The following is a 24,494-nucleotide window of genomic DNA, read 5'->3' on the forward strand; positions in this document are numbered from 1 at the left end:
TTGCTTTGGTAAACTTGTTTAATAGTGATCTAAGTTAAACCTAAGGTATTAAGACTATGTGATCGTTGGGAGAGTAGAGAAACTGGTCTTACTACATCATGACCCTGTTTAGGATTTTCTTTTACTGGTCACAAGTAAATTGTTTCCAAGTATTTAACAGATAAATGCTGCTCTACGGTCTCTGGAATTTTGCTTTTACTAAGAGCTGACAGAATGCAGCTGTATTTGCTCTTCTCCCTGTTTACTCTTCTACATGTGAAAGGGAAAACACAACGTGGTTCAGTTGCCCCTTTCCACCTTCCTCAGAATATTCTAGGGTCTATTCCCCAAGCTCTCTCTAGGCCCTCTAAACTTGTCAAGAGCACCAAAGAGGGGGGGTAAGAGGGAAGTCAGAAGGATTACTCCAACTGATAACCATATATATATTTATATGTCAGAAAATTTTTTGAGTATGAATTTTGTAGTCTTCAAATTGTTACAACCATACCACAGACCTCAGCAAAGCTGCAATATATCAATTTTTATCCTCAGTCTCAATTCTTTGAACTTCAAGGGACCAAAATGAAATCAAATTTTCAAAACACATGATGGTAAGCAAAGGTTAAACCTTTATATATAGATTAAGAATTTTAAATTAAGATTTTAAGTCTTTAATCTTTATAGTAACAAGCCACTTGATGTAATTCAATAAAAGTTAAAAAAAGGAGAAATTCCCATCAACCTGACTCTAGTTCTAAAAAAATAATTGATTACAACTCCTACAGTATCATGATTACCTCTCAAAAGTTATCCACAACAAACAACAATTATGAAAGTCAGAAACCAGCTTGATTGTCAGTAGTATTCGTTTCCATCTTTTTTAACCCATGTGAACGTTTAAAGACGTGTGGTAGAAGAAAAGGAATCGCACTACTTCGAATGATCATGATAACAAACTCTCCATGAAAACTTTTAAAGAAACTCCATGATTTCATGTTTAAAATTAGTTCTATTAACAGCCAACAAGCTAAGGTGTTTTTTTGTTGTTGTTGTTTTGTTCTGTTTTTTTTTTTGTTTTTTTTTTTTTTGGGATTACTACTCACTGTCTTATTTCTAGTGATTTATAGAGAAGTTTAGCAGAACAGTAAGGGTCTTCTTTAGTTAATTTTGAACATTAACCTGTTCACATGCCAGAAGCTGTTAAACCAAATATCTAAAAATTAGAGCTGTGCTGGAAAACAAATGACCTACAAAAAGAACTTGAGATATTTTCTGCCTTTGAGGCAGTTCACAGCCTAAAACTTCAGAAAGCAGTGGAAAAGTAGGATCAGTTCTTTTGCTCAATTGCTTTCTGCTTGAATATTAATCAACATAGCATCAAGTCTAAAATTCAGCTATTAGTAACATTTCCTCAGTAGTCGTCACTTACAGAAGAGATTCTGAATTTACATAAAGCGAAAAACAAAGACTACCTACAGAAAAGATATTAGGGCCTCTTTTTATACTTTGAGTTAATAAGGAATGAAAACAGAAGTAAACCTAATAAAGGCACTAGTGTAAACAGCAATCCGCATCCTGCCCCCACAACCTCAAAAGAGATTTCCATTAGGAGTTGAGAATTCTGCTATGGCCCTTTAGAAAAAGTAAACTAAGAAACTGTAAATTAAGGAAACTGAATTATGATCTCTCCACATGTACATAGACTAATATAATGAAGTACTTGTCAGCGTTACCTTGAAATCTTCTAAACTGTAAAAGTACTAGTCTTTGAAAAAGCCTACTTAACCACCCTAAAGTTTAAATAGTCAAAACATTTACTAAATCAGTGGTTCTTAAAATTAGAGTACAGTGCAGAATAACCTGGTGCTTGTTAAAATACAATGCTGTGCCCCTCCCCTGGGGCTTCTGATTCATCAAGTCTCGGGTGGGGCCCCATAGTATGCTTTTTTAACAACTTCTCAGGTGATGCTGAAGCTTCTGGTCCAGGGACCATCTGCTGAGAACCACTGGCCTTAATTATTAATGGTATACATCAGCACAGCCCTAACCAAAAGTTTGGTCAAGATGCATGTAAACAAATAAGGAGAGAATACTTTAACGCTTAGAAAGAATGCTGAGAGCTTCACCCTTATTACATCAAAACATCTACATCTGCTTCATGGTCTTCCTCAGTCACTTTCAAGGACAGCACTTCTTCATTAAGGAAGAGCCCACTGAGCCGCTCCTTCCGAGCCTGCCTCTGCTCTTTCAGCTGCCTCTTACGTAAGGCCTTCTGCTGCAACTTCCGCTGTTTGGATCGCTTCTGTCAAAATAAAAATTTCTAAATCAGTAAGGCTTAATTCTGGCCACCCTCAGAGTATTTTATGGATCAAAGTCTGTATTTTCAGGATTTTAAAAGATATTCGAATTCCTCTGCCGTATGATCCTGGTTCCCGTAAATAAGTCACTGGCTTAGACTTGAAAATAATTCTTCAAGATTCTATTTTTACAGTCTTCGACCAATAAATCTTCTTGATTACTTTGCCAAAGTTATAGCTAACCAATCATTTCAAAGCCTTTTTAAAATCAAATTAAGGTACACTAGCATTAGTGCAAAGTGAACACATAGTGAATAATACTGAACACAAATGTAGAGAATATTTCCAAAGGCTCTAATGTGTATGCTTTTAAGGTGCCTTTTAACCAAAAGCACTAGCAATTTTACAATGACTGGGAAAGAATGTCCTTTTCATATTAGGCAAATAACACCTTAAAAAGCCCATTAGAACCCACTGGGTACTCTATTCCTTGTCACTGGTGAACTAATGCCAAAAAGGAATGACCACATATCCAGAGGAATCCCTTGGCAACTGACAAGGCCGGCTCTGTTTCTGCTACTTCAGTAAAAGCCAGAGAAGGAATCATGTGTATCTTCTAGTCACCACTAGGTTCTCAAAGAGGTAGAAAGATACCCTTATCATTCTTAGGTTGGCTCCAGACTGTCACCACTGCAAGGGACTGAACTCTCCAGCTAAGCATCACAACCACACATACACTTATACCTTCCATTTTTTATATGCCCAATAATATTATACAGAATTTCTTCAACTATGAAAAGAGTAGACAGAAATTAAGGAAAGCATTATTACATTTTTAAAAGGGCTAAGAAGAAACATTCAAGACTAAAACATTAAGAAAATATTTAATGCATACAAAAGACAGACAGAATATTCTTAGGAGCTAATAGCAACGTCGGCAACATGAAGAGATCCGCTCAGTAGTGAGCCGCAGTCAACATTGCAATCCTGAGACTCACTCATTGTTTCCAACAATTTATCTTACTTAAAACAGACACAAAAATCAGATAAAACTGAATGATACAGATGTGAGTCAAAAGAGTATTTCAAGCATTCAGCCTAGAGGGCTCAGTTCGACAGCAGAGCATCCTGCTTGTTCAATTAAAACTGAAACCCGCAGGCATCTAGACAGCAGGATAAGTTTAACTCCAAGAAATTTAGAAGGAAGGAGTACTAATGTTAATACTGAAAAGTAAAGTTTTGTATTGAGTAGATGTTTTACTTTTGAATCCCGAATCCGCTCTGCTGCACTTGCAGATAGGTTGCTATCACTGTGTGCTCGACTCATGTTGGCACTGGAGTTTGAAGCAGAGTTTCCAACGCTGGACCCACTGCTGCTTGCAGAACTGACCATGCTGGCACTGCTGCTGCTGGCACTGGCACTGGCACCGCTTACTCCACTGGTGCTTGCACAACTAAAGTTGCTTCTCTTCCAGGCCTCTCTTGCAGGCCGTTGGCGAGGGCTATGCTCCTTGATGTAGTTTCTGACCTTGGAACACGTGGACAGAAACCAGTTAGTATTGTTCCTTGACACTCTACCTTCGAAATAGTGCAGAAAAGAATAATGTTATACTTAACTTAAAAGACTGTCAACAAAAGTGCTACAGAGGTACACAGGTAGAATATAAGGATAAAAGAAATTCCTTGACAATGTTCAAAATTCTAGATACATATTATGGAGCTAGATTTTAAAAGCACGTAAAATATACTTAGTAAATGAAAGGCTACTGACCTCCAGAATTTAAGATTCTAAGGTAATAACACTCAGAAACAGAAACTAACAATAAAATAAAATAGATGAGATTAGGCATTTTTAAAGGTCTCCACTTAAGACGATGTAAGTAGGCTGCTAATTATATCTAACATTAGAGCGTTTCATAACTCTTAACTAGAGGCCCAGGGTACCTGTCTTCAAATGTAAGGCATCGATTTACCATACTAATAAAAAATGGGCTGAAATATAGAAAACTATAGTATGTCTGTTGAGAGAAATACTGACATGAGAAAAATGTTTCATAAATGATAAATACCAAAAAAATTTAAAGTAGAACATAAGTATTCATTTAGCTATGTACCAGAGAAAAAGACACCAGTAAAGACTATTTAGAAGATAACAGAAATGTGTATTTCAGAATAGCAGAAGGAAAATCACGTTTTACCCTAGCCAGGCTCAATTACTCTCTAAGTCTACTCAAATCTTTCAGCTCAGATGTTCATTCAAGTATATCTCTCAATAATCAGCATTTTGATTGTCAGGCAGTCTTTTGTAAGCTGACTGAGAATAAATCTATAGCTCAGGATAACCACCCCTCATGTGGTAAAATTAAGTTTCAAAGCCTACACAACTAAAAAGCAGGTTCTAGATCCACGTGATCCCAGAAAGATACTGCTAGGTGAAATGTACATAAAACCTCTTAAAACCATGTGTTCTCAAATATTGCCATCATTTTTTCTAATGTTTCATTTCACGGCAGTGATTTTGACCTAAATTATCTATGTATTTACATATGATCATTCAAGTATACATGTTATAAAACAATGGTATTTTCGATAGCTGAACAATCTGTATTTTCTTTACATACCTGCTTCAATTTTTCATCTGTGAGACAGTTAAGTTCAATAATAAACTCACTGTCTGTAGGGGAGATTTGAGCAGAAGGATCAATTATTTTAATAATATCGAGTTGCTCCCGAAGACCCATCTCAGTACTGACTTTACGACTCAGATATTCAATATATTCCACCTAAGTAATGAAAAATTATAATAAACAAGATCAATTGCCAAAACCTCCGATCGTTTAGTGTGTCATTTATAATGTGTTTTAAATATTGAAGCACTTAATATTATACTTGCTCCCTGCAAAAACAGTTAGTTAAAGCTCAAATTCAGATTTACTAAGCAATCCACATTTACCCAGTGACTTTAAACAAGCAATAAATTGAGCTTCACACATTCTCCACATATATGCTTTTAATTAAGAATGTCGAAATCTCTACCTGCTCATCATTTGTCATTGCACTCCAAGGAAGTTCATCTAAATTCCGGTGCTTGTTTTTCTTTTTAGGAAGTAGGCAAGGTGAACTTGGAATACTGGGTATGACATCAGAAAGCACGTCACTCCCACTTGCAATGTCACTGCCTGGCAACTTTATAAAAATAAGGAGAAGGGGGTATAGAGAGAAAAATTTGTAATAAATATATTTTAAATACAACATATTTCACATTGATTAAAATTAGTTTAATAAAAAGACTAATGACAAATACAGAATCAGAAGACATTAATTCTGATCCAATCCTATTTTAGACAAAGCAGCAACATCAATATATCCTTTGTATACAATCAGTTATTTAATGAGAGATATTTTCCAAAAGCTTAAAATCATAATCGAGACTTGTTAAAATGCTACCTTAAGGTTTTTAATGTGAATATAGGCTAGGGCAGTGGTCCCCAACCTCGTTGGCACCAGGGACTGGTGCTCATATGAGAATCTAATGCCTGATGATCTGAGGTGGAGCTGAGGCGGTGACGCTAGCACTGGGAGAGCGGCTGCAAATACAGATGAAGCTTTGCCGCTCACGTCCTGTTGTGCTGTGCAGCTCGGTTCCTCACAGGCCACTGACTGGTACTGGTCTGCGGCCCTGGGCTAGGGCCCCCACAGCATAATGAAAAAGGAGCACAGGTCTCCATCTCAGGAGACCTGAGTGATCTGCCATTACCTGGCTCTTTGCCAGACACTGTGCTAGAAATACTGTCAATATAAAGACAAATAAATCATGGTCCTTGTCCTCAAGTCTGTATTAACAACCTTGAGACAATTAAAATATACTGTTAATATAAAGCAAAAACACTTTAAAATCCAGGAGTATTAGAAAAAAAAAATGTAAGAGACAATGTACAAAGGAGAAATACAAACAAGTCCGATACACAGAAAATCAAATCAGTTTAAAGTGAGATGGACAGCAAAAATATGTGCTATAATTTTATATTGCCTATTAAAAGCCAGTCAGAATGAATTTAATTTTTAACAACTTTATTTATTGAGTTCCAAGTGATATACAAAGAACTGTACATATTCAATGTATAAAATTTGATGAGTTTGGACCTATGCATGTACTCATGAAACCATCACCACAATCAAGGTAATAAACACCAAAACTCAGAATGGATTTAATTTTAAATTAAGTGTGTTTAAGTCATTCATGAAGATTACTGTAATCACATATATTTTAGCTTCCTATTGCACCCACAGCAGCATAATAGGTATAAGGGATTCAAAGGCGTGTAAGTTGTGGTCTTTGCACAAGAACTTTATACTCTACTTGGGAAAATAATACAATCACATAAATGTACAATTATATAGCATAGCAGATGATGAATGTTAGGGATGAGATGACAGGTCATCAATGGAAATATCTAGCAGTGAGCTTGAAAATGCAGGATTAGAGCTTAGGAGAGCTACAAGGGGGCAGGCATTGATTGGGTAGTCAACTGCACAGAAGAGAGGAATGAAGCCACAAAAATGGCTATGCAAGGTGACCATGATGTTTAGAATGAAACTAAGTTCGCTACTACTTTTAAAAACCACACTTTCACTTTGACAGGCATTAATGAATCCAAGTGCATAAGTAACTTCCAACAATTTGTATGACTTCCTTTAAAATCTCATTAACTACACTGTTTTAATTGCTCACCCTTAGCCCGAAGGTTATCTAGTCAGTGTCAGGCTTTAATGTCAAAAAAATGTTTTGCTATTTTCCCTTTGAATGACTTCAAATCAAAACATTACTACATTAAAGATGTCTCTAGGGTTCCTAAAAGAAAATGAGATACTCATCAGATGAAAGGCCTCTCCTACTTCAAGCTCCTTTGATAAATTAGGTAGAGAAAGGAACTCTCAAAAGATCAACTTTCAAAATTTAAGAAAATTTTTCATTTAATTCTTTAGCAAATATCTACCACGTACCAGACCATATTAAGTACTGAAATCTGCATCTTTAATTCTGTTTATGTATCTGTTGCAGGGGTGAGGGGTGGTAAAAAAGGCAACCAATGATTCTTTGGCCATTTTTTTTTCCAGTAAGAAGTAAAAGGATCCCAAATAGAGTTCAAATCCTAGCTTCACTGCTCACTAGCTATGTGATCTTGTGGAGGTTAGTTTGCCTCTTTGAAACCTCAGAATCTTCAGTATAAATTATGGTTAATGCCATCCATCTCAAAGGACTGTTGAAAGGTTTAAATGAATTAACATGCCTAGAACATGGGCGACACTCAATAAATAGGCATATTTTGCTTTTTCCATCTCTTGCCATGGTTTTAGACCCTTAAAAAAGGTAACATAAACCCTAACAGAATGCCACGTTACTAAAGTGGCTGGGTTAAGTTTCACAAAGTAGTCTCTCAGAACAGCCGAAGGAGTAAAAGGAAAAGGCATTCAGGTATGGGGAATCATTTAGTAAAACAGATGGAAAAAACACAGGATGAAGTTAAGAAAACCAATATGATTAAAACGGAAAATTGTGCTAGGGATATGAAAGTGAACAGAAGAACCGAAAACTGTTATATGATATGTAGAAGTAAGCCAATAATATTTCCTAAGTAGAAGTAACTCGATGAAACTGGTCTTGAAGGAAGATAAGTTCAAAAGCTGTATGGGGACAAAATAGAGTGAGAAAAAACTGGAATTAGACAATTTTTGTTTGATCTAGGTCCAGCAAAACTGGAAAGAAAAATGGGAACATGTAAAATTTCAAATGAAAAACAATTTACAAGGCTGTTTATAACTGAATGGATAAGAAAAATAGTCAGATGACCAACGTGAGAGCAGCAGAAAAGTGGCAACACTTGAGTCATAGAACAGATCCAGGATGATGCACTTAAACACCTCAATTTTTACAGCAAGAGACTTGAAGCAATGTTAATAGATCTTCAAGTCTAATACCCTCATTTTACAAAGAAGGAAAAGTAATGTCCAGGGAGGGTCACATGGTTAGTGGCAACATCCAAAGTAGGATCCAAGTCCAGTGCTTTCAACTATACAAGGACATCTTGCCTTGCAGGTTTTTGGAATGAGAGAAGAATGCGATTTGGGATATGGAGAATTTTAGTGATAAGGATAGAAGCAAGTACAAGTGTCCTTTGAAATGACAATAGTCATTGTCACTACACTCTAATACATATCACAAAGCAGAATCTATTTTTCCCCCACTATGATTGGAAGTTTCATTGCTGATCAAGGACTTGGCATCAGATAATGGGTTAGCATTAAATAATAAGGTCATCCAAGTGGAAATGTCAAGTAGTCAATTGGAGACATGGTGTGAGAGTAGCAGATGTACATGAAAATTAATTGTATGGGCTCCTGTATATTTATTAGGCCAGCAATTTTCCATTTTATTACGGATAAAATATTTCAGGATAAAAATGCTTAATAATTCTCATGCCATATTTTTCACAGACAACAATATCTGGTATATTTATATTATAATCAGTAATTGTGACACATAGGAAAAATTAAATCAAACCTCTGCCATATTTCTGCAATGTGCAGCAAAATTTTATGAGTAAGCTCCTATCTGTAACAGCTGATGTGCAATTTCAAAATGCACCTCTAGGTTTCAAGTGACGGCTGAATTACTCTTTAAATTTTCTATGCTTTCCTGCTCAACAATAAAATAATTTTTCAAGCTCTAAGACTAGTCAAATATATTTTTAATATTAAAAGGACTGCTAGCAAAGAAATCTATCAGCAAAGTGAAATGCTTCAAGGCTACTTCAAATGCTAAGATGCTACTTCATTCTAAGGTTAAAATCCTGCCTTATTAAGTAGTTAGTATTTCTCTTCCCAGAATCTATGAATCATTTATAGTTACTTAGCAATAAGTGAAACATCTGTTAAAAAGGAAGATTTAAACAGATGCGGTTTTTAATCACAACAGAGGTAACATGAATTTTTTTTTAAACTACAGTCAACAATTTTAAGTCTATATTAATCCTAACACATAATTTGCAATTATTTTCTTGGATAATTTACTGCTCATCATTATGAAGTCCCACAAAGACAAGAGAGCATTTTAAACCTTTCGGCATATTTAAATAGCAAATATCCATGGCAACAGAGTACCCATACTCCAATTTCATAAGTGGGAAAACACATTACTGAAGCAGGCCTGCTTTTTGTTCCAATGTTGTAGTCAGTCATGTATATGAACAGTGAGTGGTTGAGAGCAGTTCTGCACTCTACTCGTGAAATGACTGAAGAAGTTGGCAATTAAAATTAAAAAAAAAAACAAACCTTGCCACTTTGCAACATTATAAAAACTCTAAATAAATCACATGAAATAAGTGGAAAACTATTTCTCAGAATTATCAGGACTCCATCTGATTACACTTTATTAAGAATCCTTGTTGTCTGATTTTAAATACAAAGTACGCACTTAAAAAAATGAGGCACTAAAGAATAAAAAGGTACCCAGATAAAGATGCTCACTGCTACGTTATCTTTAACAGAAAAAAACAAACAAACAGATGTACATAGAGGAAGGATTTCACAAGTTCTGGCACATCTAGAATCGGGAATATTATGTAGTCATTTAAAGAGTTATAATGAAGATCATGAAAATGTTTATGTTAAATGAGAAAATCTTACTGCAATATTTTATGCAGAAAAGAGAACACTTCCTAACTCATTCTATGAGACCAAAGCCATACAAAAAAATCACAAGAAAACTACATACCAATATCCCTTATGAATACAGATACAAAAATCCTCAACAAACTATGAGCAAACCAAATCTAGCAGCGTATTAAAAGAGTTATATACCATGACCAATTAGGATTAATTCCAGGAATACAACATACAAAAATCAATGTAGTATATCAAAATATTGAATGAAGGAAAGGAACTGCATGATAATCTCAACAGATGAAGAAAAAGCATTTGACAAAAATCTAATACCCTTTCAGATAAAAGCACTGAACAAACTAGGAAGAAAAGAGAAATTCCTTGATATGCTCAAGGGAATTTATGAAAAACCTACAGCTAACATTATACTCAATGGTGAGAGACTGAAAGCTTTTCTCCTGACATCAGGAAAAAGACAAGGATGCCTGCTTTTGCCAATTCTGTTCAACACTATACTGGAGATCAAGCCAGGTCAATTAAGAAAGGAAAAGAAAAGCTATCCAGATTGGAACGGAAGAAGAAAAACTATCTCTTTTCATAGACGACATGATCTTAAAAACCCTAAAAAATCCACATCAAAAAAAAAAAAACCACAAACAAACAAAAGAAAAAAACCAAACAACTATTAAAGCTAGCAAATGAGTCCAGCAAAGTTGCAGGATACAAAATCAAATTACAAAAAAATCAGTTGTATTGCTATATAATAGAAATGAACAGTCTGACAATGAAAATGAGAAAACAATTCCATTTACAACTGCTTCAAAAGAATGAAATATTTAGGAATAAACTGAACCAAGGAAGTACAAGACTTGGACGCTGAAAACTACAGAACATCATTGAAAGAAACTAAAGAAAACCTAAACAAAAATATCCCATCCCATGTTCATGGACTGAAATACTTCATATTAAGATGGCGATACTCCCTAAATCGATCTACAGAATCAATGCAATCCCTATCAAAATTCTGACTACCCTTTTTGCAGAAATGGACAACCTAATCCTAACATTCATATAAAATTGCACAAGGGACCCCAAATAGAAAAAACAATCTCGATAAAGAAAACAAAGTGGGACAACTCTCACTTCCTGATTTCAAATCTTACTACAAAGCCAGAGTACCTAAAACAGTGTGGTACTGGCATAAGGATAGACATATATCAATGGAATATAAGTGAGAGTTCAGAAATAAGCCTATACATTTATAGCTAATTTATTTTCCACAAAGGTACCAAGATCATTTGATAAGGAAAGAATATGGCCTTTTCAACAAATAGTGCTGGAACAACTAGATATCTACATGCAAAAGAACTAATTTAGACCATTTTACACCATATACAAAAAGTAGCTCAAAATGGATCAAAGACCTAAATTTAAGAACTATAACGCTAAAATTCTGAGAAGGAAATAGGTGAAAATCTGCATAACCAGTGATTTTTTAAAATATGACATCATAAGCACAGCATCCAAAGAAAAAAAAAACAGATAAATTGGGCTTCATTAAAACTAAAAATTTTGTGTGTCAAAGGATATTTACCAAGTGAACAGACACTATCAAGTTGAAAGACAACCCAAAGAATGGGAAACATTTTTGCAAATTATGTATATAATAAGGGTCTAGTAGCCATAAGATATAAAGAACTCTTACAATTCAACAATAAAAGATGAATAACACACTTTAAAAATGGGCGAAGGTTTTGAATAGGCATTTTTTCCAAAGAAGATATACAAATGGCCAATAAGTACATGAAAGGATGCTCAACATCATTAGTCATTAGGAAGATGCAAATCAAAACCACAATGAGATACCACTTTACATGCAGTAGGGTAGCTATAACCAAAGACAGATAATACCAAGCATTGCTGTCTCCAAGGATGTGGAGAGACTGGAACTTTCATACGCAGTTATGCTCCACATAACATTTCACTCAATATATGAGGGTGGTCCTGTAAGATTATAATGGAGTTGAAAAATCCCTATTGCCGACTGCCATCCTAGCCATCATAATATCATAGCGTAATGCATTACTCATGTGTTTGTTGTGATGCTAACGTAAACAAACCCACTGTACTGCCAGTGGTATAAAAGTATTGCACACACAATTATGTACAGTATGTGATAATGATAATAAATGTTACTGTTTGTCTATTAACTATACTGTATTTTTCATCATTATTTTAATGTGTACTCTTTCTAGTTATTAAAAAAAAAAGGTTGCTGTAAGACAGAATACCATGTTGTCAGTAGCAGCCTCATACATCGTGTGTTTACCATGCCTCTAGATTGCACCGTTTCCTCTAGTGCTTGATTTAACCTTTGTTTTGTACACTAATGTGCTATATAGGCTTGTAGCCTAGGAGCAATAGGCTATATCATAGCCTATATCATATAGCCTAGGTGTGAAGTAAGCTGTACCATTGGTTTGTATATGCATTCTCCGATGTCTGCACGACAAAATCGCCTCACAATGCATTTCTCAAAATGTATCCCCGTCAAATGGGGCATGACTGTATTGCTGGTAGAAATGTAAAATGGTACAGCCTCTTTGGAAAACATTTTGGCAGTTCCTCAAAAAGTTAAACATAAAGTTATCAGACCCAGCAATTCCACTCCTAAGGGTATATCCAAGAGAGTTAAAAATATACATCTATATAAAAACTTGTACCTGAATGTTCATAGCAGCCCCAAAGTGGAAACAACTCCAACATCCATCAGCTGATGAATGGCTAAACAAAATGTGGTGTGTCCATGCAATGGAATAGTCAGCCATAGAAAGGAATTGCTATGGACTGAAGGTTTGTGTGCCTCCCCTGCAAAATCTGTATCTTGAAGACCTAATCCCAATGTGATGATATTTGGAGGTGGGGCCTTGGGGAGGTAATTGGGTTTATAGAGTTCATGAGGGTGGAGGCCCCATGATGGTATCGGTGACCTTACAAGGGGATAATGAGACTAGAGCTCTCTCTCCATTCCTCGCAAAGACACAGCAAAAGGCAGACATCCAAAACCCAGGAAGAGGGCCCTCACCAGAACCTGCCCATGCTAGCATTTTGATCTCAGACTTCCAGCTTCCAGAACTGTAGAAATAAATGTTTGGTGTTTAAGCCACCCAACCTATGGTATTTGTTAAAGCAATTTAAACTGACTAAGACAGGAATGAAGTACTGTTACATGCTACAACATGGATGAACCTTGAAAATATCATGCTAAGTGAAAGAACTCAGACACAAAAGTTACATATATGAGTCCATTTGTACAAAATGTCCAGAAAGGCAAATCCGCAGAGAAAGCAAATTAGTGATTGCTAGGTGATGGGAACAGGGGGAATTGGGGCTATCTGCTAACAGGTATGGATTTCCTTTTGGCATGATGGTAATGTCCTGGACTTGGTGGTGATGGCTGCACAGCATTATGAACATATTAAAAACTGTCGAATTATACCCTTTAAAGGTACTTAAATGGTGAATTTTATCTCAATTTTTTAAGTTTAAAAAAATCATAATTTTTACTCAAATCATATTTATAACTACATATAAAATAGAAGCCTTTGAAATTATATAAAATAGAAAAATAGAGGGGTTGTAGATTATTTATCCTCTTTAAAAACTTAATTTTCAGTGTAGAATTGTTTATAACAAGAAAAAACTGAAACCAATCTAAATATCCATTATTAAGGAACTGATTAAATTATGATGCAGCCATCACAAAGAATGAGCTATATTAGTTGAAAAAGCAAAGGGCCAAACAGTGGCTTAAGTATGATCCCATTTGTGTATGTTTTCAGTGCTATACAACCATACTCGTATCTGCACAAGCTCTTCACAGTGCTAACTACAGTGAGACTCCTACTTTTAATTTTATGCCATTGGATATTTTTTTATTAAAAAATTGTTGGAAATAAAAAATAATATTTGATTCCTCTTTTGGAATACAACCTCAGATATTTAGATGGCTTGCAAACACAGTAAGCACTCAGGTATCTGTTGAATATAACATTTGCTGTATGCAAGGAAAGCTTCTTTAAATGTTAGTGTTTTGCAATCAGAAAATGGATGTTGTAGTAACATGATCTACATTTTCTGAGAGACTGCACTCTTTATAAGGAATCGGTTCCAAACAATTTGCCACAAAGTCACTTTACATGGTATACATGCCACAGGAAGAACATCCCTACATAGGAAGAGAATACAAAATGAAAACTTATATTGTATGTCTGATAACAGGACTCAAAATTATATATTCATGATAACAGTGGTTTGTGATCCTAGATATGTAACATGACCCTAATATAAGGATACTGTGCCTATAAGGGCACGGAGCCTTTTTTATTATAATGCAGAAAGAGTAAATTGGCCTAGATTCATGCACAGAAAGGTACTGATGATACATAATAATGAGAACATTATACAAGTATTAAATTACACGAAAATCTACAAAAGGATATCTGTAGCATCAGAAGCCTAAAAGGTATGTTAGCAAAACTAAAGGATACATATTCTATCTAATTCTTAATGATATCAGAGAATCTGTAGGATTGGATAAACACTGGAGAAATTTGCTTTGGGGTAGAGATGCAAATATCAAAATAGAAATTCATATATCTATTTAGGGAGTAATGATGGCAACATAAGGGGAAAAAAAACCTACCTGCCATTCAAACTCGCTATCGGACCAATCCCAGTATGTGCTAATAGAAGAAGATACATCACTGCAGACACTCCCCTCAGGGAACAAATCAAAAGAAGTGAAATCTTGATCATCTAACAGGGAATAGCAATCATCTTGATCTCCAACAGAAACTGATGAAAACAGCTCCTCACTGCATTCTGAGCTGGCAACACTTGTTCCACAAGAAGTTAAGTTCCACCTTAAAAGTATAACACAAAAGAAATAACAACAGGAATTACAGAATCCATCCAATTAAAAGATGTTAATAGTATATATTTATGACATTTATGTTTTTAGGTATAATTATATTGTGAATATTTTCAAGAGCCCTTTTAAGGATATATACTAAAATATGTATGAATGAAATATGTCTTGGATTTGTCTCAAAATAATAAGGAAGAGATTGTTAAATGAGTAGGGGTATTGATAAAGCACACTGCCATATGTGAATAATTGTTGAAGCTGGGTGATGGGTACGTGGGGTTCATTACACTATTCTCTCTACATTTCTACCTGTCTGGAAATATTGCAATAAAATATCTTAAAAGAAAAATGTATTTAAATTAGGAACAAAGTAAAACCTTCATCCACAAACAAAATACATAGCATAGTGGTTATGAGTAAGCTCTGGAGTCAAATTGAGTTCAAATTCTTGCTCTGTCTGTCACTTGCCTGCTTTTTTTTTTTTTTTTTTTTATTTAAGCAAAACACACCCTTCTCCAAGCCTGTATCCTCATTTTAAAAATGCAGTTATTGTGAAGATTACATGAGGACACATACAGAAGACTTAGCAGACCTAAAAAGTGCTCAGTACATGGCAGCTATTATTATTAAAGGAAGAGGATAGCCATTGCAGGGTAGGGAAAAGCACCAACAAAGTACATAGGTAGAAGCTCAAAAGTGTTTCTTATATTTAAAAACTTTAACATATTAGTGTTACACAGGATCATTGCAGAGATGTTGGAATGAGAAAGGACTAATTAAGAAGATTAAAATGACCAATAATACCCAGCAATAACTAATCCATAATATTTTGGTATTTTCTGCATGCATATATATGTTTTTACAGGATCAGCATTCTGCATATATTTTAGTATCCAGCTTTTTGTTTTTTACTTAACATTACATACTGAACATTTCCCAAAATATATTACTTGAAAACATTTTAATGCCATTGATTAAATGTATCACAATTTATTTAACCTTATTCCTTCAATATATACTTAAGCTGTTTCCATTTTTTTTTTTGGTATAACAAATAATATTGAGATGAAACTTTGTTTATAATTACTTATCCAAATATATAATCTCTCAAGGTAGATTACTTGAAAGGAAAGTACTGAGTCACAGAATGCAAACACTTCTAAAGGTCATAGTATACTGAAATACCTTTCTGAAAGGCTATACCGACTTATACTCCCCAAAGCAGTATATAAAAGTGCTCATTTCACCAGAACCTTAACACACTGGAATTTTCATTTAAAAAATTTTTACCCGATGGAAGAAAAACGTTTTTGTATCAATTTTTTTAATTCTTTGATTACCGGCAAGATCAAAATTAAAAATATTTATTAGTTATTTCGCTATAGCATTTTTCTCTGTTAATGTTTTCCTTATTGATTCTGTAAGAGTTCTTTATGCATTAAAGATATTAACATTTTTGTCTGTAGTATTTGTTGCAGAGATATAGTTTTTTGTTGCTGTTTTTGAAATCTATAAATCTGCTTTATTTTATAAATTTCCACTAGCTTTATGCCAGTAATGAGATAATCTTCATTGCTTCTACAGTAGCCTAGGGAATTAATCTTTCTAAGATAATGATTTAGTATATTCGATACTAAGTTACTAATAAGATACTGAAATAAGACTTCCTGAAGAAAAGCCTGTTATTTACTTACTATTAGGTTGTTTCTTATCCTTCATTAAATTCAGTTTTTCCTTGAATTGTGTATTTCATTTTTTTAACTCCCTCTCTTATTTTGTATGACTAAGGTTAATTCCAAAGTTTTTGATTTACAAAATTCGGGCAACCTAACAAATTCTATAGCACCATTTTGTTTGAGCTAAAGGTAGAGTATTTTAAAGCATTAAAACACACACAGAGACACACACACTCTAAACTATTATGGTTCAGTAAATATAAAAGCAGATTACAACAAATTTTTATAAATAGGCAAAAATCTAAAATTCATCTAATAATCCAAGAATATACCTAGTTTCACTATTACCTAGTTTCATCACATGATTGCTAGGTAGGCAGTGTCCTCAATTTTTAAAAATCAATAAACTTAGTAGAATTAACCAAAATGTGCAGGTCATGCAATAAGACAATATAAAAGCTGTGAATAGCAATCGTAAGTTCCGTCCTGGACACAGGTAAACCATATCTACATTTTGTCCCGGGCGAACAATTTTTTCACTTATCTTCAAATTACATATGACATTTTTTTAACCTTTTTTCACCACCGAATCAACAAACATTTAGTCAGTATCTTCTGTGTGCCGAGTACCGTGTTATGTGCTAGGAAAAGCTGTTAAGTAATTGTTTTTAATGAGAAGGTTTTTCAGCTTGCAAAACTTCAACAGAAATGTTGGTCTCCCTCTATGAGTAATACTGACTTTCCTTTTTAAAAAAACTGTGCCATATTTAATAATCTGATGATCAGATAACTGACAAGGGAATCAGGAATTTGCAGACTTGATTTATTATTGGTTTTGTGTTCTTATCTTAGGGCAAAATCAGTATGTTCCTCAGTTTTGCAAATCCATGACTTTATAACAGATATAACAGGGTTCTGTGTATTCTTAGAAGCCTTTGCTCTTTTCTTTTCTTTCTTTCTTTTTTTTTTTAGTTAACAGTGGCAAGGAAACTGGGCTCATACTTGAAACAAACCACTTATAAAACAGAAAAACAGTACTTTTTATTATTAGAGATTTTTTTTTTTAATTCTAATTTGTAAATACTTTTATTATTATTTTAAGGCAATGTAGATAAAAACAAAGTAGGAAGTACTTTTATCCACTGCTGGTGAGAGTGTTAAATTGGCATAATCTTTCTGAAAAGTAATCTGGTAACATATATCTCCAGAGCTTTAAAAAGTTTCATTCTTTTAGACTCAGTAATTGCCCTTCTAGGAATCTATCGGCTTCTCCATATAGAAATTTGGGGAAAAATCATGTAGGTACAAACACATCCAAACAATATTATAATAGCCAAAAAAAGGGAAAATAAATGCCTCCAAAACATAGGGGATAATTAAATAATATATATGAATAAAAATGTTTTTATAATTAAAAATCATATTTTCAGACTATTTATTGAAAAGGAAAACACAATATAAGTGCAAATAACCTGGCCACAAATTACATATATTGCCTGATCCTGATTTTTAAAAATTATATAGGTACATAGAAAGAACATTAAAAGTAACATCAAAATGTGGACAGTTATCCTTAGTGAAAGGGATCGTGAATGGTCTTTGTAGATTTGCATATGCCCACAATTTTCTATAATGAGTTTTCATAATAAAAATTTAAGTGTGATTCTTTTGGACTGTTCTGTAGGTTTCAAATGTGTAACAAATGATCACTATGTGCATGTGCTTAACAACAAACTATTCTTAGTTACAAAGCCGTAACATTACATCTTATTCCATTAAGAGAAAGCTACCTAAGAAAATCCTAGCTATAACCATAAAATTATTCACAAAGAAGACTTTCTCCATATCTTAAAAATGTTGAAAAGAATCCCAATGAAATGGTTGTAATTTGATAACTAGGCTTGCCGACCAAATTTTAATTATAAGAAAAGGTAAAGCTGAGAACAAATCCATGCCATGCATTCATTCTCAAGGAACAGTCCCTATCATCATGTGTATTCATCATGTGGCTCCCTGCTAGAATCCCCATACAGCCACCCTAACCTCTGCTACTCCTCTGGAGTCCAACAGGCCATTAAGGTCCCAGGTAAGAGCAGATGACACAGCCTCCTTACCTACTCACTCCAATTCCCAGCTCTCCTCTAAATGACCTCAATTGTCTTGAGATCATTACACATCCCTCCTATCCTCTCTACAGTCTCGACAATAAAAATATTCCAGTTCATTTCTAAGACTAATTCTTTCATTTGGACTCCCGAGTTCATCCCATCCATCTCGTCATCTAGCCCTCTCTTATATTTTCCATTTCTCCCTTTCCTGTGGGATGCTTCTAAGGAACTAAAATCTCTATTTTTGGAGAAGAAAAACTAAACAAGGAAAACAAAACAAAGAAACTTTGCTTTATTTTTTCAAATATCACCACACCTCCTCTCCTTCCTTTCCTTAAGTTTACTGAAAAGTTTCATCTACCATCTCAACCTCTGTAACTCGGTTCTACTCTCGTCATCCTACTGTAATTTCTGATTATTCCCAAATCTACATTTCTAGCCTGGATAGTTCCCCAAAGCCCAATCCCCATTCTTAACTCATCTCAACAAGTCCCCAAACCAAAATCCTTCTGTCTCTGTAACCTATCTCACTTTATGGAACGTGGTTCTCCCACCTACACTCATAGCTCTTCTGCACCTCTAATTTTACATCAAGATTGGAAAACTGTGGGTGGTACAAAAGGTACACAGTAGCCTTGTTGTTTTTCTGGTTGAAAACAGGGTTCAAAAATCATATAACTGAGTAACTTCTTTATACAATCGTTCATTTCGTATCCTGCCAATAGGGTATACAAAAGTGAGGCACTGTCCTCCCACCCACTTTTCACATTTGTTCAATGTACAATTGTTGATGTACTCCTGAAAGATAAAGAGAATAACACATCGAGTAGTTCATATTAATCACCTTCATCTCTCAATTATAGGATCTACTAATATCATTATAATTTTTTTTCAATTTGCTAAATGACATCCTTTCTTGATGATAGTGGAGGTTGTGGTGAACGAAGGCTAAGAGAAGATCCACAACTACATCAGAAAAATCCTGTCCCCAAAACCAAAGAAAAATGTCTTAAACACTATATATAGTCCATACTGACATTTCAATTAAAAAAAAAATTGTCTTTTTGCTTATTGAAATTTATTTCAAAATTCCAGACAAACCCTACTTGGTCACAAAATCCTAAAAGATACTCCTAGGAAAGTATGAATTCTTAGGGAATTGGCTGTGTTCATATAATTTATGAACCAGTGAAACAACTTAATTCACAGGTGACTCTAATCTGAACACTATAAACATTCATAATCTTAGGGATTACAAGTAATAGTGCCCGACTCTCCAGGTTAATGAAGATTGCAAATGTTGTCCAGAGTCCAATAAATGAACAGTCACAAAACTGTCATCATACTAAGGGCCTTATCAAGAGCATTATTTAAACAATCTCCAGTTTTCTTATCAAGTAACAAGGAAGAAGCAAAATTAAGGTAAATCAAGTGTCAACCCATTGGCAAGCTTTCTACTTTCAATGAAATTTATTTTATAATGACTAAACCCAAAGTAGAATATCTGTACTTAGCTATTTGGATCTGATTTTTAGATTGTTGCTTGAATTGGTGAATGATGTGATGTGAGGGAAAAAATGTGACACGTAAAACTCCAAAATAAAAGAATTCCCCAAACTTTGCCCACATACATGATTTAGCTCTTTGCTTCTCCCTGAAAAGAAATGACTAGAAGCATATGGTCCTCTCAAACACCATCTTGAGGAGGGATAAGAAGGCAGAACATTTTGAAAAGAAAAAGGATTTAAAAAGCAAGGTAGCCCAGGGCAGAAACATTATCTGCTATAAATATTGCTAAGTCTGGTTCCCCTAATCTCTGCTGAAAAGGATACAGAGTAAAATACATTAGACCTCCTACTGCCATTTCAAGCCTTGTGAAAAGTAGGGTTTGGAGAGAGAGGTTTTTAAAAAGCAGGCAGTAACTAGGAAAAATAATGTTTGACTTGGAAAAACAAGGGCTGAACAGGAACCTCCAGCTCTATTTTCACTGCTCCATTCTGCAAAACCACCTTGACTTTACCGTGGTCTCTAAGAAAATGGGTAGGAAAGCACAAGGAAAAAAAATGGGAGGAGAAAGAACAAACAAGCTGTAAGAAATGTTTTATTCTCCTTGCTTCAGTCACCATCACCTCGACCCATTTTGGCAGGGCTTACCCTTAGCATCTGTCTCCACTCCTTTGCCCTCAGCATCAGAGCAACATAATTCTGAAATCATTTCGCTTCCCTGTGTATATAACTTGCTCCAGTGCTACAAAACTTACATATCAAACATGTGCAAAAGTATGCTTTTATACTATTTTCCAACGCATACAATCTTAAGCACACTTAATTTCATGAATGTTGCATTCATGATCTAGTCACTTCACAGGTTAAAAAGGCTTCTGTGAGACAGTCTATGAAACTATAACAACCATTTACAACACTGGAGACGTTAGCTCTGCTCCAAGTTTCAGCACTGGCTCCAAAGGAATAGTCCTGTTTTTTTGCCTAACTAAGTTTTATGACCCTGAATTCAGTCTTTTCTCTCTGGGCCTCAGGTTCCTCATTTTTGCAATTGGGATTTGAAATAGTCATAACACATTTACTACCTCTTCCTTTTCAAATGTGTCATACTCATGTTCTATACAACTATTTGTAACACTTTGCTCCCTGAGTATATACCTTTTTTTTTTTTTTCCAGGTAGGTAAGAATCATGTTTTATACATTCCTTGTATCTGGCTGAAGCTCAGTAAACCTGTGTAGACTGATGTAAGAGATGGCGGGGGTCATAAAAAAAGACATTAAAATGTGGAAGGATTTGTTCATGCTCATATTGTAAACTGGCTCAGAAATCAGAGCCAGACTCCTTAATTCAACTCCAGTATTTTTCGTAGCTGAACCTCTCTCCTCCCTTGTTCTCCACGAACCCTCCCAGGCCTCTGAATATGTATCTCTAACGTCTACCTATATTAAAGGTTGGGGCTACGTCTAAAACATCTTTAAACGCCCCACATTTGGTACAACGCATAAATGCCTGAGAGAACACTCCCTTCTAATAAAACCAGTTAGGAGATGCACCCTCTGAATAAATTTGTATAAGCAAGCCCATCCTAAGCCTAGCTCCATCCTTCCACTGAGGGAACAAACAGAGGGATACACCACATGAAGGAATCTTCCAGATTTAAGCTTATAGGTTTTGGCAGGGCCTAAAGCGCGAAGGCAAAGAGTGGGGCAAAAGGGGAAGGGAGGGAGCGAAGAATTGTCTGGTTTCCAGAGTCACTAAAAAAAAGAGAGGGGATGGCAGTGAAATAGGTTTTAAGACAGCACAACCCGTAGTAAAGGGATTCTAGCTTAAAAAGTGCCACCTTTCAAAGATCCATGGATCGATTTTTGTTTGATTTAAACAATCCATATCGTGGAAAATGGAAGGGGTTAAACTTTTGCTGAAGTGGATGGGCACCAGAGCAGCTAGTAAAAATCAAGGGGTTACAGATTCGCAGGGGAGACAAAGATGGGGGACGAGGTGGAAGGAGGGTCAACGTGTCAGAAGATGTAAATGGGGAAAGAGAGCAAAATGCCGGCCGAAAGGAAAATCAGGAGGGCAGGGGTGAAAACAGGGAGAACGAAAGAGCCCGGGAATGAGCAGCGGTCGGAGAGAAAGATGGGGGAGGGGGCGAACAGAAGCACAGACCCAGGGCGGAGCGCCAGGCTCTTGGGCGACCCGGTGATCCCCGGCTTGAGACAGGGGTGTGGATAATCCGCCCCTGTCCCCAGCAGCAGTTTGTACCTGTTGGTGTGGAAGCGATGGAGCGGGTCGGTGCGATGGCAAGAGGACAGCTGGCAGCCGAAGTCGCTGATGTCTAGGCAGCCCGGCTCCTCGCTCGGGCAGGTGCCCAGCCCGCGAGGGGGTCCCAAAAGCGGGAAGGGCTCCTCCGGGGTCAGAAACTTCTCGTACGAAGTGGTGGCCGATGCCTCGTCGGACATGGCTGGAGACGGCAGGGCTCGGGCTCCCTCTCTGGCCCCGGGCTGCTCCCGCGACCGCCCTCGCCCTCACTCTAACCTGTCCCTGTCGCCGCAGCGCCGGGGTGTGCCCGCTGCAGCTCCCTAGCAGGCTGAGCGCGTCTGCCAGTCGCTGTCCCAGGAGTGCCAACGACGCTGCTCCAGGCCACGGCAACCCGCCGGTCCCCCGTTAGCCCCCCAGTGGCCTCTGCAGCCGCCCCAGTGGCCGCCGCCGCTGCCCAGCCCAGCCTCGTCAGCGCTGCACCGTCGCCACCCGCCCCGCCCCGCCCACTGCGCTCACCGACCGCGACTACTGCAGTCCGCCCCGAGCTCAACCCGAGAACTGCAGCGGTAATCCGCTCCCCGCGCCCTCTGCTGGAGCGGAGGAAGAACTGAACCTCCGCCCGCCCGCACGGCGCTGTCCGCCCCGCCCTCCACGCGGCCAATCAGAGATTCTAGGCGCTAGAAAGCCAGGCGCTTGGAGCCAACCCCCTCCTCCGGCGGCTGATTACTAAACAGTAAGCTGCGGCCCTTAGAAAAGGGACTTGGCTAAGGTCACACTGCGGGTGCGTGAGAAAGAATCCAGATGCCCTGGTTCCCAGTACAGTCGATCACCTGTCCCAACTAAACAAGTATTTATTGAGGTCCTGCAGTTGTGTGCCCAGCACTGTGCAATGAGCTGTAAAGAAAACGGACCAAGTAGAGAAAAATAGTCCCCGTCTCATTTCTGATCATCTAACCCCAAGAATTCTACGCAACAGCCACCAGGCTACTCAGAGCTACTAGACACGTAGAGCTTTTTTTGTGCTCTGTGCTGCGGGTCGCATTATAAATTCTGTTTGGAATGACCTGCAGTTTCTCCCTTGCTGATCTATAAAGCCCCAGCTCAAATGTTACCTCCTCGGTGAAGCCTTCCCTGACTCCCAAAGGAGACTTAGGTATTCCTGCCAACGCTCCTTTAGAAAGGGCATTTACCTTGTTCGACCTAAATCGACTTACTAGGTGTTACACACTGTTCGTTCTTCTTTTCTCTTCTCTCTTACTCTAGACTAGTAGTTCCAGATCTTAGGCAATAAATCTTTTGAAAATATTTAGAGGAAAATACAAGATTGCCAATTTTCTTATTTTGCCAACTGAAGGCAATTTAAAGCTGCCTACTACTATTTTTATAAAAGGAAGTACATTTTCACATAAAATGTTAAGAGCGTAATCTCTCAATATAACATTAGCAATATTTAGCTTTATTGAAAAACTACATTGAACCTGTCAACAAAAGTCACTGCCACCAATCCAATGCCAACAGGAGTCCTGAATCTGGGGTGAGGTGAAGAGAGGAACTTTATGGAAACTGGAAATGGCTCCAGTTTCACAGCTCAAGTCAGGGAAATGCAGCAGAAAGTACACTCCCTGGAGACAGAGGGAAAGCTGACTTACACAGGGAGAAGTTCTCAGCCCTGATCCCTGATTGATCCATTTCTAGGCAAATGGAGACCCTAACTTCACACAGTTTGGTCCAAAAAGTACCATCCTAACTGTTTTTTAAGAAGCCACTCTGGTCGGTAAAGATGCAAGTGAGGATACAGCTGCATAATTCCAATTGGACAGGGAAGATTGCAGTCTCATTGGTGGAAATACAGTACCAGGTGCTGCTCTATAAGGTTTGGCTCAGATGGCAGAAAACAATGTAGGAAGCTTAACAGCTCAGTTCATGGCTTTTCCCAGATACAGGGTGTGCATGAGAGGCCTCTGCAAACATGGCTGCTAGACTCTATGAATTTGGGTCCAGTTCACTACAAGGAGTCCTTCTTAGCAGTTGCATTCTTTCTCGAGGTTGGCAAGAGTATAGAGTCTACTTCTGAACCC

General features: G+C 36.7%; 1 protein-coding gene across 1 annotated transcript; it reads right to left on the bottom strand.

Annotated features, from left to right (window-relative positions):
* Nucleotides 1-1,140: 1,140 nt before the first annotated feature.
* Nucleotides 1,141-22,921, bottom strand: FAM199X (family with sequence similarity 199, X-linked). Its single transcript, XM_039879807.1, has 6 exons — nt 22,420-22,921; nt 14,644-14,863; nt 5,313-5,462; nt 4,898-5,059; nt 3,538-3,804; nt 1,141-2,281 (listed from the first exon to the last, which is right to left on the bottom strand). The coding sequence occupies exons 1-6, from the start codon at nt 22,614-22,616 to the stop codon at nt 2,111-2,113; spliced, it is 1,167 nt and encodes a 388-aa protein (XP_039735741.1). The 5' UTR covers nt 22,617-22,921; the 3' UTR covers nt 1,141-2,110.
* Nucleotides 22,922-24,494: the final 1,573 nt, after the last annotated feature.

This window comes from Pteropus medius, unplaced genomic scaffold, assembly GCF_902729225.1.
Source record: "Pteropus medius unplaced genomic scaffold, Ma_sr-lr_union100, whole genome shotgun sequence".
Taxonomy (NCBI): Eukaryota; Metazoa; Chordata; class Mammalia; order Chiroptera; family Pteropodidae; genus Pteropus; species Pteropus medius.

Bases quoted from the DNA above. Each gene is read 5' to 3' on its own strand.
- FAM199X (XM_039879807.1), bottom strand. From the start codon at position 22,616: ATGTCCGACGAGGCATCGGCCACCACTTCGTACGAGAAGTTTCTGACC. The intron at 14,864-22,419 runs GTACAAACTGCT...TATACTTTTAAG, and splicing joins CATCGCTTCCACACCAACAG to GTGGAACTTAACTTCTTGTG. The intron at 2,282-3,537 runs GTAAAACATCTA...TTATTTTGACAG, and splicing joins AGCGGATTCGGGATTCAAAA to AAGCGATCCAAACAGCGGAA.